The sequence below is a fragment of the Molossus molossus genome, unplaced genomic scaffold, assembly GCF_014108415.1.
Source record: "Molossus molossus isolate mMolMol1 unplaced genomic scaffold, mMolMol1.p scaffold_m16_p_5, whole genome shotgun sequence".
Classification (NCBI taxonomy): domain Eukaryota; kingdom Metazoa; phylum Chordata; class Mammalia; order Chiroptera; family Molossidae; genus Molossus; species Molossus molossus.
In genome coordinates, this window is record NW_023425388.1 from 2,903,624 (window position 1) to 2,920,303 (window position 16,680).

At 44.6% G+C, this 16,680-nt stretch overlaps 2 protein-coding genes across 11 annotated transcripts in view; one reads left to right on the forward strand and one right to left on the reverse strand.

The window, feature by feature from the left end:
- Nucleotides 1–3,097, reverse strand: part of GART (phosphoribosylglycinamide formyltransferase, phosphoribosylglycinamide synthetase, phosphoribosylaminoimidazole synthetase) — a 32,717-nt gene extending 29,620 nt beyond the window's left edge. For 2 of the 3 annotated variants that reach the window (XM_036242613.1, XM_036242611.1), the window contains exon 1: nucleotides 3,037–3,097. The gene's annotated coding sequence lies outside the window, so the exon portion shown is untranslated. Of the gene's footprint in view, nucleotides 1–2,670; nucleotides 2,743–3,036 lie in introns of those variants that run through there. The other variant, XM_036242612.1, reaches the window with a different exon arrangement.
- Nucleotides 3,098–3,701: 604 nt separating this feature from the next.
- Nucleotides 3,702–16,680, forward strand: part of SON (SON DNA and RNA binding protein) — a 33,472-nt gene continuing 20,493 nt past the window's right edge. For all 8 annotated transcript variants that reach the window (XR_004956807.1, XM_036242912.1, XM_036242913.1 and 5 more), the window contains exons 1-3: nucleotides 3,702–4,172; nucleotides 7,509–7,675; nucleotides 10,028–16,030. Coding sequence is in view for 7 of the 8 variants with exons in the window: in XM_036242912.1 (XP_036098805.1) it covers nucleotides 4,096–4,172; nucleotides 7,509–7,675; nucleotides 10,028–16,030 (6,247 nt within the window). In the remaining variant the exon portion in view is untranslated. The remainder of the gene's footprint in view (nucleotides 4,173–7,508; nucleotides 7,676–10,027; nucleotides 16,031–16,680) is intronic.

Here is a 16,680-nt window from a genome sequence, read left to right on the forward strand (position 1 = left end):
GCACACACTTCAGAAAGCACAAGTTCTACATATGCTGCATACCAATGGTTCATTTGTGAAAAATTAGGACTCGTAATTTGAGAAATAGGACTGCATTCCTAAGGTATAGGGAGGCTTTTGAAAATGAGGCCGACTGGTGAAGAGAGCTAAGTGAAGGAGTGAAATAATGACTTACCTCCTTCTTTGGTTAAAAACAAAAATCCTATGAACAGCCCTGGCCAGTGTTGCTCAGTAGTTATAGAGCATCAGCCCAAGTTTGATTTCTGGCCAAGGGCACGTACCTAGGTTGCATGTTTAATCCTAGGACCTGGTCTGGGTGCCTGCAGAAGGCACCCAACCAATGTGTCTCTCTCTCCCTTCCACTCTTTCTAAAAATAAATAAATAAATAAATAAAATCTATGGGAAAAAAATATCCTTGGGTGAGATTAACAAAACAAACCAAACACTCCCATGAAAAACCCTTCTGTAGGCTTCACATTTATTTTTATCCTCACCAGAGGACATTTTCCCATTTTTGTTCAGATAGAGAGGGAGGGAGAGACAGAAACACTGACATGAACGGGACACAGCGAGTGGCTGCCTCCCACGCGACCCCAACCAGGGCCAGGGTTCAACCACAACCATGGTATGTGCCCCTGATGGGAATTGAACCCGCAACTCATGGGTCCATGGGCCGACGCTCTAACCGATGAGCCAAACCAGCCAGGGCTGTAGGCTTCACATTTAGAAGCTAGAACAATCATCAAACCTCAGTTAAAAATGAATCCTGATATCTGAAATCTAGACCAGAATTCAAAAGTAACTGTTTTTAAACCTTGAGGCCTTATAGATATATACTAGACATTGAGGGTCATAGTCTGTCACAGCTACTGACCTCAGCCGCTGCAGCGTGAACGTAGCCAGCAACCATACAAAAGTAAATGAACGTGGCCATGTCCAGTAAAACTTACAAAAACAGGCAGTGGGCTATAGGTCTCAGATCGCCTGTCTCTGCTCTGAGCTAGAAACCAATGGAAGGTTTGTAAAGAATAACCATGGCTGTGTTTCAGTAACCTTATCTATGGACATTACAATTTGAATTGTATACTTTTCATGTGTTGTTAAAACATTATTCTTCAATTTTTTTCAACCACTTAATTCTGTAAAAACTATTATTTGCCCTGGCCGGTTGCCTCAGTGGTAGTGTTGGCCCGCAGACCAATGAGTCACTGGCTCAACTCCAGCCAAGGGCAAGTACCTTGGTTTCGGTTTATCCCCAGCCCTGGTCAGGGTCGTGTGGGAGGCAACCAGTTGATTCATTTGTGAAAAATTAGGACTTCTCACATCGATGTTTCTCTCCCTCCCACTCGATCTGAAGATAAAAAGAAAAAACATCCGTGGGTGAGGATTAAAAAACAAACAAACAAAGAAAAAAACTGCTCTTACTGTACAAAAACAGGTGGCAGGAAGGATGGACACAAGGGCCACAGTTTGCTGGACCCCCATTTAAGAAGTTAGTGCAATGTGTTAGAAGCCAGCTGTGAGACCTTGGGTAAGCTCTATTTGTAATTAGATTTTTCTTCACATCTTAAAAGATGGAAGAAAATTTGCCTTACAAAGATATGTAGGGGTGAACTGAAATAACATTTATATAAACAATACAATTTCTGATATTGAGCAGTACTAAATGCTACCTTGTTATATTTCCTCATGTACTTTTATCTAAATGGATACTTCAGGGATAGAAAGAAGTTCTAACAACAACAACAACAACAAAAAGCCAAAGAAACAAATAATTTTTCACATTAATTTACTAATTATTAGAACACATTTAATGATGTAGAAGACAAAATGATAACAGGAAAAAGAAAACTGTAATCTTCAACTTCTTGTGAGATGCTAGGATCACACATTTAAATAAAACTCTAAGCTGATATTAAAAATTAACACTTTTTGACCGATTACTTTGTGTCAGATGTTATATTCCAAACGCTTATCATGAATTACCCCGCTTGTCTTCACAATTCTTTGAGGTAGATACTATTCTCACTTTACAGCTAAAAAAGTTTGGTATTAGGCTAGGCAATTTGCTAGAGGTCACAGAGTTCAGAGGGAGTGGAGCCTGAATTGCAACACAAACTATTTTCCTTAAAGTACTGTAACAATTGAGATGGTAATCACTGAAAATCTGAGAAAGAGAAATTACTAAATTATCGTCTCAGAAAGGGAAAAGTTATCCCAGTGTAATGACAATCACGGATTTGCCATGTGAATTGAAATATCTGAAATAAACATAGCTTTAAGTTTAGTTTGAAGCCCATCAGATGTGACTCAGTGGTTGAGCGTGGACCCTGCACCCAGAGGTCACCAGTTCGATCCTCGGTCAGGGCACCTGCCCAGGTTGTGGGCCTGATCCCCAGTGGGGGGCGTGCAGCAGGCGGCCAATCACTGTTCTCTCTCATCGAGGTTTCTCTCTCTCCCTCTCCCTCTCTAGCTCTTTAAAATCAATAAAGAAAAAAAAAAAAAAAAAGCTTCGTTTGAATGACAGGGGAAGAGAAGATTCAGCCTGAAGAATCCACACCGGGAGCGGTTAGGAGGCCTGGGTCCAGTGCCTTGGTTTGGGTTGAAGCTCTGTCCCTCATTAGCTGGACACCTTAAGGGACTTAATGAACCTTCTGGGCCTCACTGACCTAAATGAGGACCATAGCGAGCTAAGAGCCAGACAGCCCCCGGATTTCAGTGGACCTGGCGGAAAACATCAAGTAGAGAGCAGTGGCAAAAGGACCCTGACCTGCTAGAGACAAAGGGTGCATAACCAAAAAAAAAAAAAGTGCAATATGGGTTTATGACGTAAAGTAGCATGAAAATACAAAAAAAGAGGCCTGAATCTTAGCGAGGACAAGGGACAGATCCAATGCAAACCTCCGCTAAAAGGAAAAGGCACATGGCCACCCCCTGCCCACGGCGTTTACAAACGAGGCGAACAGTCCTGCAGCCAAACCCGCCCCTCCAGCCTCACTCGGTCCCTGGCACGACGTCCCCGCACCGAGACGTACTTCACTTGGCGGTGGAGAGGGCTCACGCGCCGAACGGCGGACACCGGCGACCCGGCCGCGGCACCCACGCGCTCCCCGGGCGCCGCGCCGGAAGTGGGCCGAGTGGGACCGCGGCGCGCGCCAGCCCGGGCCCCGCCCCCCGCCCCCCGCCGGGCCCTCGCCGCCCCATTGGCCAGCGCGCCCGAGGCCCGGCTGCGAGCGATGGAGGGCGATTCCCTGCCGCTCGCGGGCGCGGCCGCGGCTCCCCGGCTCGGCCGCCACGCTGCGTGCGCGTTGACAACGTAACGCTGGGCACCCCGTGCCACCCGGCGTCTCCCTTCCTCCGCGAAGGCCCCAGCCGCGAGGAGGGGCGCGCCCTGGGCGCGGGACCCCAGCTCCTGGGGTGTGGGAACGAGCGAGCACGCAGCAGGGACAGGGAGACGTCTCGTGACGCGCCTGTCTCCTGACCAGAATGCACCAGGCTTCGAACGCAGGCCGCCCGAAACCTCCGGCCTGTCGCTTAACACGAACAAAAACCCCCAAACCCGAGTTAGGATGTCATGGGAGAGACGGGGAAAGCCGTGTTCTTCGTGTTGCATCACGGTGGGGGCGGGCGCCGCTAAAGGCTGCCCCGGATACAGCTCCCTGCACAAACACTGGGAATGTGGAGGCCCCTGGCGGACACTGTTGCCCTTCTTAATCCCTGTCCTCGTGCCATTTAACCTCGGGCGTCTAGTCGCCAAAGCCTCTTAAGCCCCACACGCCGTTGGAGACTGACAAGCCGATCAAGCCGCCTCGAGAGGCTTCTCCTGTAATGGCGCCTGCGTCAGTCACTAACATGGCGGACACAGTTGTGCGCGGCGCAAACGTCAGCAGCTCTACCCCAGCGGCTCAGAGACAGCGGAGGAGAGCCGGGCCGCGCTCTCTGATTGGTCCAAGGGCGGAGCGTGCGGATCCGGACGTTCCCACAGAGGCCAATCAGGACGGCGACACACGGAATTGGCCGCTGCGCCTCCTCCCAAAGCATTCTGGGAGCCTGGAGGACTAGCGAGGAGGAGTTGAGAGAACGGAGCGGACGCCATGGCGACCAACATCGAGCAGATTTTTAGGTCTTTCGTGGTCAGTAAATTCCGGGAAATTCAACAGGAGCTTTCCAGGTAGGCGCTTCTCAGTCTCCCCTGCTCCCAAGGGACCTATAGGGCCCCGCGTAGCTCTCCATGGTACCTTTTTTCAGAGACGCCGTCGTTCCCCGCCTAGGGCCCCGCTACGGCCCCGCCTGGGCCTGGGATCCATTTTCCGCCCTACTCCCCCCTCCCCCCATCCGCTCCCTTTCCAGCGCGGAACTTCGCCCTTTCCGCGGTAACCCCGACCCCCTTTCCTGGAAGCGAGCGGAGACGCTCGCTCCTCTCGGGTTTGGCCGTCCCCGACCCTCTCGCTGCGGGCCTGGTCGTGCGCCGGAGACGGCCTAGTTCCTCTTCGGCTCCTCCTCCGCCGCCGGGTTTCCCCTCCCCCTCCCAGCCTCCGCGGATCTCGCCGGCCGGTGCCTGCGACCGGAAAGGGTCTTTACCGGCCGTTTCTGGAGTCAACTTCAATCCTCTTTGTTCTGCAAGCTTTAGACCATCTCGGGGTCGGGATCCTCGTATTAGCTTGTTTGGGCCTTAGAGTGTTGTTTGTACCTTCCACCGGGCAGCGTTTTAGTCGATTCGAAATTCAAATGAAAACAGCTCGAATTCGTCTTAGCTGCTCTGACAAGCTAGTGAGGGTGGAAGGGAACTTTGAATTCCGAGTCGTTTCTTAATTCAGCAAGTGGAAGGGTGGGCGTTGTGTGTAGATATAAATTTTTATTTGTCACCCTTGCCCCAGTGGACATAGCTGACAACACATTACTTTTACCATTGCTGGTAGACTTTATCTTTAAATTTAAAGGGGAAGAGATTTCCAAGGACATAGTTGTTTGCTCAGAAAGGAAACTAGCGTGGGTCATGTTGTTCACTGGTTGTCTTGGTTGGTTTTTGCTTTGTATAACGTAAACATTCGTTCCGAGTTCAGATGTTTTTGCTAGCTGTATTTTAAGAGTTTAGAGGAAGAGCAATACGTGAATTTGAAAATCAGCCGAAGACGCAGTTGTAAATTAAGTGCGGAAGTTAACAGAGTTATTGGGACAATTACATATATATGTACATCTGTACATACACACACGTATATAATTGTTGGGGTTATTTTTACAGGATATGTTGTTTTTAAGTGGGATATATATATATATATACTCACTCAATTCGTTGCTTTTAAAAATCTTGTTGCATGCTCGTGTTTTTAGATAATGAGAAAAGACCTGAGATCAGGGAATATGTATTTTTTGAAAACTAATAGTTGCATGGAATAAGGAGGTGCGTTTGCTTATTGTAATGTTTTTTATACCTTTTTAAAAATCGGTTTTTATATTGGGAAGTAAGTTGGGTTGTAAAAAACAGAAAAATAAAAAAAGGAAATTAACCATTACGTAGTCATTAATGTTCTTAGTGGTTTTTTTTTTTTTTTTCTGTGCGTACACATACATGTTTTGTGAAACGTAATCATTTTGTTTAATGTTGTTTTTTCACCTAATACATTGTGAACAAGTTTCTTTTATCACAGTCGCAGTAGTCTTTTGGGATATATTTTATGGTTCTGTAGAATTTTGTTGTATTGATGGATATTTAGGTGGTTTGAAGTTTTCATCTCTTTCCAGTATTTAGGATAAGTATTCTTACAGCATTGCAATGATAGCTTTCTCAGACTTTTTTTTTTTAGTTTTACTTTTCTGATTTTTATAACTTGCTCATTTAGTGAGGCAATTATGTGTAAGTGCTTATGAAAAGTGCAAAATAAATAGCTCTTGAAGGAAAGTCTAAAAAGAATATTAGATAAAACATTTTATTACTAGAGGAATATTCAGCTTCTCAAGTAATGTGTAATACATTATTGGTCTGAAAACAGATTTTGATTATTTGCCATTTAAGGGAGATTTATATCCCATTTTCCCCATCTGTTTGTCAGTTTTGGTAAGGAGACTGATTTAGGTAAAGTTAAAATAAGTTATTTATTTTGTATGGGTATTGATTTAAGAGTATGAGGTCTGGCTTTGAATACCTGCTTCCCCTATCCATAGCTGTGTAACCTTCAGCTAGGTGTCTTGTCTTCTCTGTGCCTCATGTTCCTCATTTATAAAATCAGAATAATAGTGCTGATCTCAGAGTTTTGTTAGGATTAAATGAGTTTTGAAAATCTAGAACCTTGTGACACTAGTTAATAGTCAACAAACATTAATTATTATGTGATTCATTGTATTAGAAAACCAAATATTCTTAACATTTAGTTAACTAATGATTTTTTTTTCTTGGCCGTTCAGACTTTTTTCAGGTAGTGGAGCATAATTGAACTGTTTTGTTAGCTGAAATTTAAGTATAGATTAAGTTAAACGTGTTGTTGAAATTACTTTTCAAAAACAATTTTGCAAATCTACACAAAAGTAGTAAAAATGACTGGGTAAATTACATGTCCTATGTCTATTACGATTTTTCTATGGGGAAAAAAACCCACACCAAAACAAATGAACAAATAAAACAAAAACAAACTGAACTACAGAGGGCAGATTGGTGGTTCAGAAGAGGGTAGGAGGGAGGGAGGAACCTGTGAAGGGAGTTGATTGTATGGCCTTGGATGGTAGTTAGAATTTCGTTGGTGGTCATTTTATAGAGAATACAGATGTTGAATTATAATGCTGTGCACCTGAAAGTTCTATATATTTTATAATTTTACCTAAAAAAAAAAAAAAATTCCGGCCCTGTGAATTGAAAATATATATACCCATTCATTTACTGGTGGTATAAATGAATTGTCATTTGTTTTACATGAAGTTTTTTTTATCTCTAGAAGTTTAATACTAGGATTTTTGATAATTGAGTAAAAATTATGTCAGTATATTTTCTTTTAAAACTTTATGGCATTTTATTAACTGATCCGAGGCTATGTGTTGCCTGTTTTACTTGCTGTTTCTCTGGCTAACTTTTATGTTCCTTGATACTGTTGATGCTTGTGATCCATGGACAGGTGTGGCTTTATGATGTCTATAGCTTCTATTATAATGTAAAGTCACATATTTTTGGGGGTATTTTTTTTACTGTGATCTTAATAACTTCTGAGATAAAAATACGCAGGTAAATCTAATTCAATTTATATTTCTAGGAATATTGTATTTTTAAAAAACATGAACTTAGAAACCTGTTTTAAAGATTTTTTTTCTTGCACAGTTCTGAAAGCTTTAATAGTATAAAAATAAAAATGTACCAACTATAAGTAGTGTTAAGAAAGCACTACTGATAGGAAATATCATCTGAAAGAGGTACAAGAATGGTGAAATGTGATAAGATTATTTTAATAATTGAGTTACAAATGTTAGTTTATCGTATGAATGTGGTAAGAAATATTAATGAATTTTGACTTTTCTTGTCAAGTGGAAGGAGTGAAGGCCAGCTCAATGGTGAAACAAATGCACCTATTGAAGGAAACCAGGCAGGTGATGCAGCTGCTTCTGCCAGGAGCCTACCAAATGAAGAAATAGTTCAGAAGATAGAGGAGGTACTTTCTGGGGTCTTAGATACAGAACTACGATATAAGCCAGGTAAGTTGGAGATAATCAACTGTCTCAAAAACTTGAAGATTTTTAAATTTTTTGACTGCATGGTATTTAAAATGTTTAGTAGATCTAGTACTTCAGTAAATTTTAGTTTAATTGGTTTATCAAAGGCTTTGTTTGACTTTGAAATAAGAGGAATGATGCACTTATTGCTTTGATGGTAGAATATGACTTGCTTTAGTCTTGTGCCTTAGTGCCAGGATTTTGAAAGCAGGTTTTCATTGAACAATTATGTAAATGTCCATTTTGGAAGATTCAGGAGCCTAGACCACATTTGTAATGACTTTAAAACCCTGGGAGTTTTTATTTTAAAACTCAACGTGTAGAGATTGCCTTGTTTTTGCATCCACCCCTCTTAAAAGTGCAGTGAATGCAAAGGAATCATTGTTTGGATATGTAGCATTTTTGAAATTGATTAAATAATTGATGCTTAGAAATTAAAGTTATGATCAACCACAAAAATGACAATATCTTCACCTAGTTTTAGGAAATGTGTGATGCAGTTTTTCATTTTAAACTTTTTAAAATGAAAACTTTTATTATTTTTGGTATAGAGAATGGTTAAAAAAAACAGACTTTAGCTATACTTATATTCATGGTTCTAGAAACTATTGAAGTTTAACTTAGCTAGCTAACTATTTGGTGCATTTTAGATTAGTGATAGAAAATGATTAATTTTGTTTTGGAATAGGTCTTGTTAATATGTTGATTAATTTTTTCTATAACCTTAATGGCCTAGGTTTCTGATTAGCATTTTCTGGAATCACTAAGGCTTATTTATCTAATTTGAAGCTGGCATTAGAGTAAGTCCCATCTGATTATATAAAGTGAAATATAAACCACTTTCTCTTCAGATATGAATTGAAATGTTTTTAAGTTACATGTTAAGAGCTGTAAGAAATTTCTTCCCAAAATGACTTTATTATTATTTTTTCTTAGTAGAAACATTAAAATTGTTTCTTAGTAATTTTAGAGGATTATTGTGGGAAAGCATGTTATTTTTATTAGGCTGTAACATGGGTATGGTAAGATAGATTCAGGTTCCATATTCATGCTTTACATTTGTTGTTGAGATCTCTGTATATAAAAATAATCACTAGCATTTACTAAGGGCTTACTTACTATGCACCAGGCATGGTTCAGTATACTTTGTATGTTTCAACTCACCTCATACTTTAACTCTAGGTGACAGTGTGTCAGTAATTTGGCCCAGTCCATTCATCTAGTGTGTGATGGATTGATTCAGGATCCGAAAGCAGACAGCTTGTTCCAGATGCAGTGCCATGTTGCCATCTTTATAAATAGGCAGTTATAAAAACAATTATTTAACATAGGTGGTGGTTGTTGTTTTTTTATAAGGAGAAAATTTTTAGTGCAAACCAATGGAAAATTTGCATAAGCATGAACATTCCACATGGGTGTTTTTTATAGGAATTCTAACAATCGATAATATGAAAGATTCATCTGTAAGTGTAGTTTAAAAGTAATTTGTTATGATTTGAGAGCCTCAGGAAATAATTGTTTTAAATGAATTTAGGTGAAACACATTTTAATGTAATTCTGAATACTTTTGTTATAAACTAAGAACTTGTTTTTATTATTATTTTTATTTTTTATCCTCACCCGAGGACATTTTTCCATTTTTTGTTTAGATAGAGCGGGAGGGAGAGAGAGGAAGAGAGAGAAAGAGAGAAACATCGATGTGAAGGGACACATCGAGTGGCTGCCACCCGCACGACCAACCAGGGCCGGGGACAAACTGCAACCGAGGTACGTGCCCTTAGCGGGAACTGAACCCGGGCCTCTCTGTACCGCAGGCCGACGCTCCAACCGCTGAGCCAAACCGGCCAGGGCTAAGAACTTGTTTTTAATGTTTTGTGTGTGTGTGTGTTGTTTTTTTTAATCCTCTTCCAAGGGTATATTTTTATTGATTTCAGAGACAGAGGAAGAGCAAGGGAGAGAGAAACATCTGTTGGTTGCCTCCCATATGTGCCCTGACCGGGGATTGAACCCACAACCTAGGTATGTGCCCTGACTGGGAATTGAACCCGTAACCTTTTGGTGTAGGGGATGATGCTCCAACCAATTGAGCCACCCGGCCAGGGCATAAACTAAGACCTTATTTTTAACTGAGGCTTTAGTTGTAGAAGTATTGGAAAAGTGGCAGTCTTCAGATAACTGGTTTATGAAAAATAATTTACTTGGCAACTTTTTACTTAACAGGAAGTGTTGTACTGTGGTGTCTTAACATGAAATGTAAATCTTGGCTTATGCGATTTATCTAAACCTACTTTGAGGAATGTTTGACAAATTAGAATTAATTTTTCTTAATTTTAGACTTGAAGGAGGCCTCCAGAAAAAGTAGATGTGTGTCTGTACAAACAGATCCTACTGATGAAGTTCCCAGCAAGAAGTCAAAGAAGCATAAAAAGCACAAAAATAAAAAGAAGAAAAAGAAGAAAGAAAAGGAAAAAAAGTATAAAAGACAGCCAGAAGAATCTGAATCAAAGCTGAAATCACATCATGAAGAGAACATGGATTTAGAATCGGATTCCTTTTTGAAGTTGGACTCTGAGCCTGCAGCGATGGCCCTGGAGCACCCTCTGGGAGCATTTGGGCTATCTGAGACCAGTGAAGCTCCTGCAGTAGTGCCGGAGCCTCCTCTGGTGTCACTGGAGGCATCACAGCCACACACCTCAGAGACTCTGAAGCCAGCTACAAAGACTGCAGAACTGTCCGCTGTATCTACATCAGTAATCTCTGTGCAGTCAGAGCAGTCTGTGGCAGTGACGCTGGAAACACCCATGACAACGATTCTGGATTCCTTTTCAACAGCTCCGGTGCCTACTACAGCAGTAGTGCTGAAGTCATCTGAGCCCACTGTAACAATGTCAATGGGGTATCAGATGAAGTCTGTGCTGAAGTCTTTGGAGAGCACTTATTCAGAGTCATCAACGATCATGTTGGAGCCTCCAGTAGCTAAAGTGGTAGAGACATCAGAAACCCTTACGGTATCATCACAGACACCTACTGAGTTATACCCTGAGCCAAGTGCATCAACAGCAGTGGATATTCCAGAGTCTTCTGCAACTGAAGACCTAAGATTGCCAGAGAAGCCTGTAGAAGTATCATCGGAAACGGCAGATTCATCCATGACAAGATCACAGGAGTTCCTGGAGCTGCCCAAGCCCACAGCACTGGAGCTGCCGGAGTCGTCGGTGGCCTCAGCGATGGAGTTGCCGGGGCCACCTGCGACTTCCATGCCGGAGTTGCAGGGGCCCCCTGTGACTCCAGGGCTGGAGTTACCTGGGCCCTCTGCTACCCCGGTGCCAGAGTTGCCAGGGCCCCTTTCTACCCCAGTGCCTGAGTTGCTAGGGCCCCCCGCGACAGCAGTGCCTGAGTTGCCGGGGCCCTCAGTGACATCAGTGTCACAGTTGTCACAGGAATTGCCAGGGCTTCCAGCACCATCCATGGGGTTGGAGCCACCACAGGAGGTACCAGAGCCACCTGTGATGGCACAGGAGTTGCCAGGGCAGCCTGCGGTAACAGTAGCAATGGAGTTGACCGAGCAACCTGCGACGACGACAGAGTTGGAGCAGCCTGTGGGGGTGACATCGGTGGAACATCCTGGGCAGCCTGAGGTGACAACGGCAACAACGTTGCTGGGGCAGTCTGAAGCAGCGATGGTGCTGGAGTTGCCAGGGCAGCCAGTGGCAACGACAGCGCTGGAGTTGCCGGGGCAGCCTTCGGTGACTGGGGTGCCAGAGTTGCCAGGGCTGCCTTCGGCAACTAGGGCACTGGAGTTGTCTGGGCAGCCTGTGGCAACTGGGGCACTGGAGTTGCCTGGGCAGCTCATGGCAACTGGGGCACTGGAGTTCGCGGGGCAGTCTGGGGCAGCTGGAGCACTGGAGCTTTTGGGGCAACCTCTGGCAACAGGGGTTCTGGAGTTGCCAGGGCAGCCTGGGGCGCCAGAGTTGCCTGGGCAGCCTGTGGCAACTGTGGCGCTGGAGATCTCTGTTCAGTCTGTGGTGACAACGGAGCTGTCAACGATGACCGTGTCGCAGTCCCTGGAGGTGCCCTCGACGACAGCGCTGGAATCCTATAATACGGTAGCACAGGAGCTGCCTACTACATTAGTGGGGGAGACTTCTATAACAGTAGGAGTGGATCCCTTGATGGCCCAGGAATCCCATATGTTAGCTTCTAACACCATGGAGACCCATATGTTAGCGTCCAACACCATGGACTCCCAGATGCTAGCGTCCAACACCATGGACTCCCAGATGCTAGCGTCCAACACCATGGACTCCCAGATGCTAGCGTCCAGCTCCATGGACTCCCAGATGCTAGCGTCCAGCTCCATGGACTCCCAGATGCTAGCGTCCAGCTCCATGGACTCCCAGATGCTAGCGTCCAGCTCCATGGACTCCCAGATGCTAGCGTCCAGCTCCATGGACTCCCAGATGCTAGCGTCCAGCTCCATGGACTCCCAGATGCTAGCGTCCAGCTCCATGGACTCCCAGATGCTAGCGTCCAGCTCCATGGACTCCCAGATGCTAGCGTCCAGCTCCATGGACTCCCAGATGTTAGCGTCCAGCTCCATGGACTCCCAGATGTTAGCGTCCAGCTCCATGGACTCCCAGATGTTAGCGTCCAGCTCCATGGACTCCCAGATGTTAGCTTCCGGCACTATGGACTCCCAGATGTTAGCTTCCGGCACCATGGATGCCCAGATGTTAGCGTCTGGTACCATGGATGCCCAGATGTTAGCGTCTAGTACCCAAGATTCTTCTATGTTGGGTTCAAAATCTCCTGATCCATATAGATTAGCTCAGGATCCTTACAGGTTAGCTCAGGATCCCTATAGGTTAGGTCATGATCCTTATAGGCTAGGTCATGATGCCTACAGGTTAGGGCAAGACCCATATAGATTAGGGCATGATCCCTACAGACTAACTCCTGATCCCTATAGGATGTCACCTAGACCTTACAGGATAGCACCTAGATCCTATAGGGTAGCCCCCAGGCCATATAGATTAGCACCTAGGCCCCTGATGTTAGCATCTAGACGGTCTATGATGATGTCCTATGCTGCAGAACGTTCCATGATGTCATCTTATGAACGCTCTATGATGTCTTACGAGCGGTCTATGATGTCCCCTATGGCTGAGCGCTCTATGATGTCAGCCTATGAGCGCTCTATGATGTCAGCCTATGAACGCTCAATGATGTCCCCTATGGCTGAGCGCTCCATGATGTCAGCTTATGAGCGCTCTATGATGTCAGCTTACGAGCGCTCCATGATGTCCCCAATGGCTGACCGATCAATGATGTCCATGGGTGCCGACCGGTCTATGATGTCATCGTATTCTGCTGCTGACCGGTCTATGATGTCATCGTACTCTGCAGCTGACCGAACTATGATGTCATCTTACACTGCTGATCGTTCAATGATGTCTATGGCAGCTGATTCTTACACCGATTCTTACACTGATACATATACAGAGGCATATATGGTGCCACCTTTGCCCCCTGAAGAGCCTCCAACAATGCCACCATTGCCACCTGAAGAGCCACCCATGACACCACCTTTGCCTCCTGAGGAACCACCGGAGGGCCCAGCATTACCCACTGAGCAGTCAGCATTAACAGCTGAAAATACTTGGCCTGCTGAGATGCCAGCATTACCTCCTGAAGAATCTGTATCCCTGCCTGAACCTCCTGTGAGTCAAAGTGAGATTTCAGAGCCTTCGGTAGTGCCAGCTGATTATTCAGTGTCAGCATCAGAGCCTTCAATGTTAGTATCAGAGGCTGCCGTGACTGTTCCAGAGCCACCACTGGAGCCAGAGTCTTCGGTTACATCAACACCTATGGAGTCTGCTGCAATAGCAGAAGAGCATGAAGCTGTTCTAGAGAGACCAGTGACTTATGTGGTATCTGAAACTCCTGTAATGTCAGCTGAACCGACTATGTTAACATCAGAGCCTTCTATTATGTCAGAGACAGCAGAAACTGATTCCATGAGAGCTCCAGGACATGTTGCCTCAGAGGTATCTGTGTCCCTCCTGGAGCCTGGAGCAACTATTCCAGAGCCACCACAGAGTACTCTAGAACTGTCAGCCATGGCCGTCTCAGAGCTACCCTCTGTGGCTGTCCCGGAGTCCCCAGCTGAGGCTGTCCCGGAGTCCCCAGCTGAGGCTGTCCCGGAGTTCCCAGCCGAGGCTGTCCCGGAGCCCCCAGCCGAGGCTGTCCCGGAGCCCCCAGCCGAGGCTGTCATGGAGCCCTCAGCTGAGGTTGTCATGGAGCCCCTGCCTGCGATAATTCCTGGGCCAATGGCTGTGGCTGTACTGGGGCCATCGGTTGAGGCTGTCCCAGAGTCCCTTGCCGAGCCAGAGCATGTTACCATTCCTGTGCCAGTTTCTGCCCCAGAGCCTGCTGTGCCTGTCCTGGAACCAGCAGTGTCAGTCCTTCAACCTAACATGATTATTTCAGAACTGTCTGTTTCTGTCCAAGAATCCACAGTGACAGTCTTAGAGCCTGTTGTCACTGTCTCAGAGCAGACTCAAATAATATCAACTGAGATGGTTTTAGAGTCTGCACCAGTGATGCTTAAGTCTAGTGTTGTAAAAGGAATGGATTTAATATCTGGTGATCAAAATCTTGCTTCAGAGGTTGGAATGCAGGAGGTTCCCATACATTCAGATGAAGAGCCACATGCTAAAAGACACCTGAAAAATCACTCTTATGAATCTGAACTTGGTATAAATAGAAACCTTGATATAAATAATCATTTAATTGCTAAAGAGATGGAACACAGCACAGTGTCCTCTGCCAGCACTGGTGCTGTTGGTGAAATTGGTGAGAAAATTTTACCCATCAGTGCAGCTAAACAATGCACAGTATTGGATACCTGCCCTAGTGTTAGTGAAGCTGAAGTAGGAGGAACTCTATCTTCTGGTCCCTTTGCTGTTGAACCTGATACATTGGGAACGAGTCAGGGTATTGAATTTGCCACAGCATCTGCTCTCAGTTCAGTTAGTAAATATGATGTTGAAGTATCTTTAACTACTCAAGATACTGAACATGACATGGTAATTTCCACCAGCCCCAGTGGTGGTAGTGAGGCTGACATAGAGGGACCTTTGCCTGCTAAAGACATTCATCTTGACTTATCATTTAATAACTTTATTAGTAATGATGCAGAAGGACCATTACCTATAAAAGAGAGTGACCAGACTTTAGCAGTTGCTCTCAGCCCTAAAGAAAGTAGTGAAGATAAAGAAGTACCTCTCTCTACTAAAGAGACATTGTCTGAATCTGGATTTTCTGCCAGTATTGAGGATATTAACGAGGCAGATTTAGTGAGACCACTACTTCCTAAGGACATGGAACGTCTTACAAGCCTCAGGGCTGGTATTGAAGGACCTTTACTTGCAAGCGAAGTTGAACGTGACAAATCTGCTGCCAGTCCAGTTGTAATTGGTGTAACAGAAAGAGCTTCAGAGTCGTCTTCAGAAGAAAAAGATGATTATGAAATTTTTGTAAAAGTTAAGGACACACATGAAAAAAGCAAGAAAAATAAGAACCGTGATAAAGGTGAGAAAGAGAAGAAGAGAGACTCTTCATTAAGATCTCGAAGTAAGCGGTCCAAGTCTTCGGAACACAAATCACGCAAGCGTACCAGTGAATCTCGTTCTAGGGCAAGGAAGAGATCATCTAAGTCCAAGTCACGTCGCTCTCAGACACGTTCACGGTCACGTTCAAGACGCAGAAGGAGGAGCAGCAGGTCAAGATCAAAGTCTAGAGGAAGGCGATCTATATCAAAAGAGAAGCGCAAAAGATCTCCAAAGCACAGGTCCAAGTCCAGGGAAAGAAAAAGGAAAAGATCAAGCTCCAGGGATAATCGGAAAACTGTTAGAGCTCGAAGTCGTACCCCAAGTCGGCGGAGTCGGAGTCACACTCCGAGTCGAAGAAGAAGATCTAGATCTGTGGGGAGACGGAGCTTTAGCATTTCCCCGAGCCGACGGAGTCGCACCCCGAGCCGACGGAGTCGTACCCCGAGCCGACGGAGCCGCACTCCGAGCCGACGGAGTCGCACCCCGAGCCGACGGAGTCGCACCCCGAGCCGACGGAGCCGCACCCCGAGCCGACGGAGCCGCACCCCAAGCCGACGGAGAAGATCAAGGTCTGTGGTAAGAAGACGAAGCTTCAGTATATCACCAGTCAGGTTAAGGCGATCACGAACACCCTTGAGAAGAAGATTTAGCAGATCTCCCCTCCGCCGCAAACGATCCCGGTCTTCGGAAAGAGGCAGGTCACCTAAACGTCTGACAGATTTGAGTAAGTTATTTTAAAATCTAATGGTAGTATAATAGAGGGTGACTTAAATCTGAGTTTTTCCTGCTGTTAAGTCAAGTGGGAAATTTTGGGTTATTGGTTTAGGATAAATAACTCTAAACGTTTATGATTAGCTTAGCTTGTGTTTATAAAATATAGGGATAAGTACATTTGTGATTTGAGTTAAAAAGACCTACTTTGGAGCATAGTAGAATCAAGGTGGTCCCATACTTAAATGTTTTATTTTACTTCATAACCAAAAACGGCAAGTAGAAGTCCTAGTATATCCTCAGATTGTTATTGTATGTATTCCAACATAAATCTTTGCAAATAAGTCTAAAATTACAGTGTTTATTTTTAAGTACATTAACATGCCTTAAAATGGTGATATAGGACTGTTAAATGTTTGTGAAGGAAATTCTAATTGGTCTAGTGGGTAATGGAAGGTGAGTAGGGAATTTTGTATGTGGGCGGTTAATTTGCCTGGGTAGGTGATACTAGCAAAATAAAGTGAAATTTATTAAAGTGATTTTAATAATTTGCCTTTTTATTTTATTATTTTATTTTCCTTAAATCCTCACCTGAGGATTTTATTTAATTCTCACCCGGGGATATTTTTCCATTTATCTTCTGATAGAAAGGGAGGGAAGGAG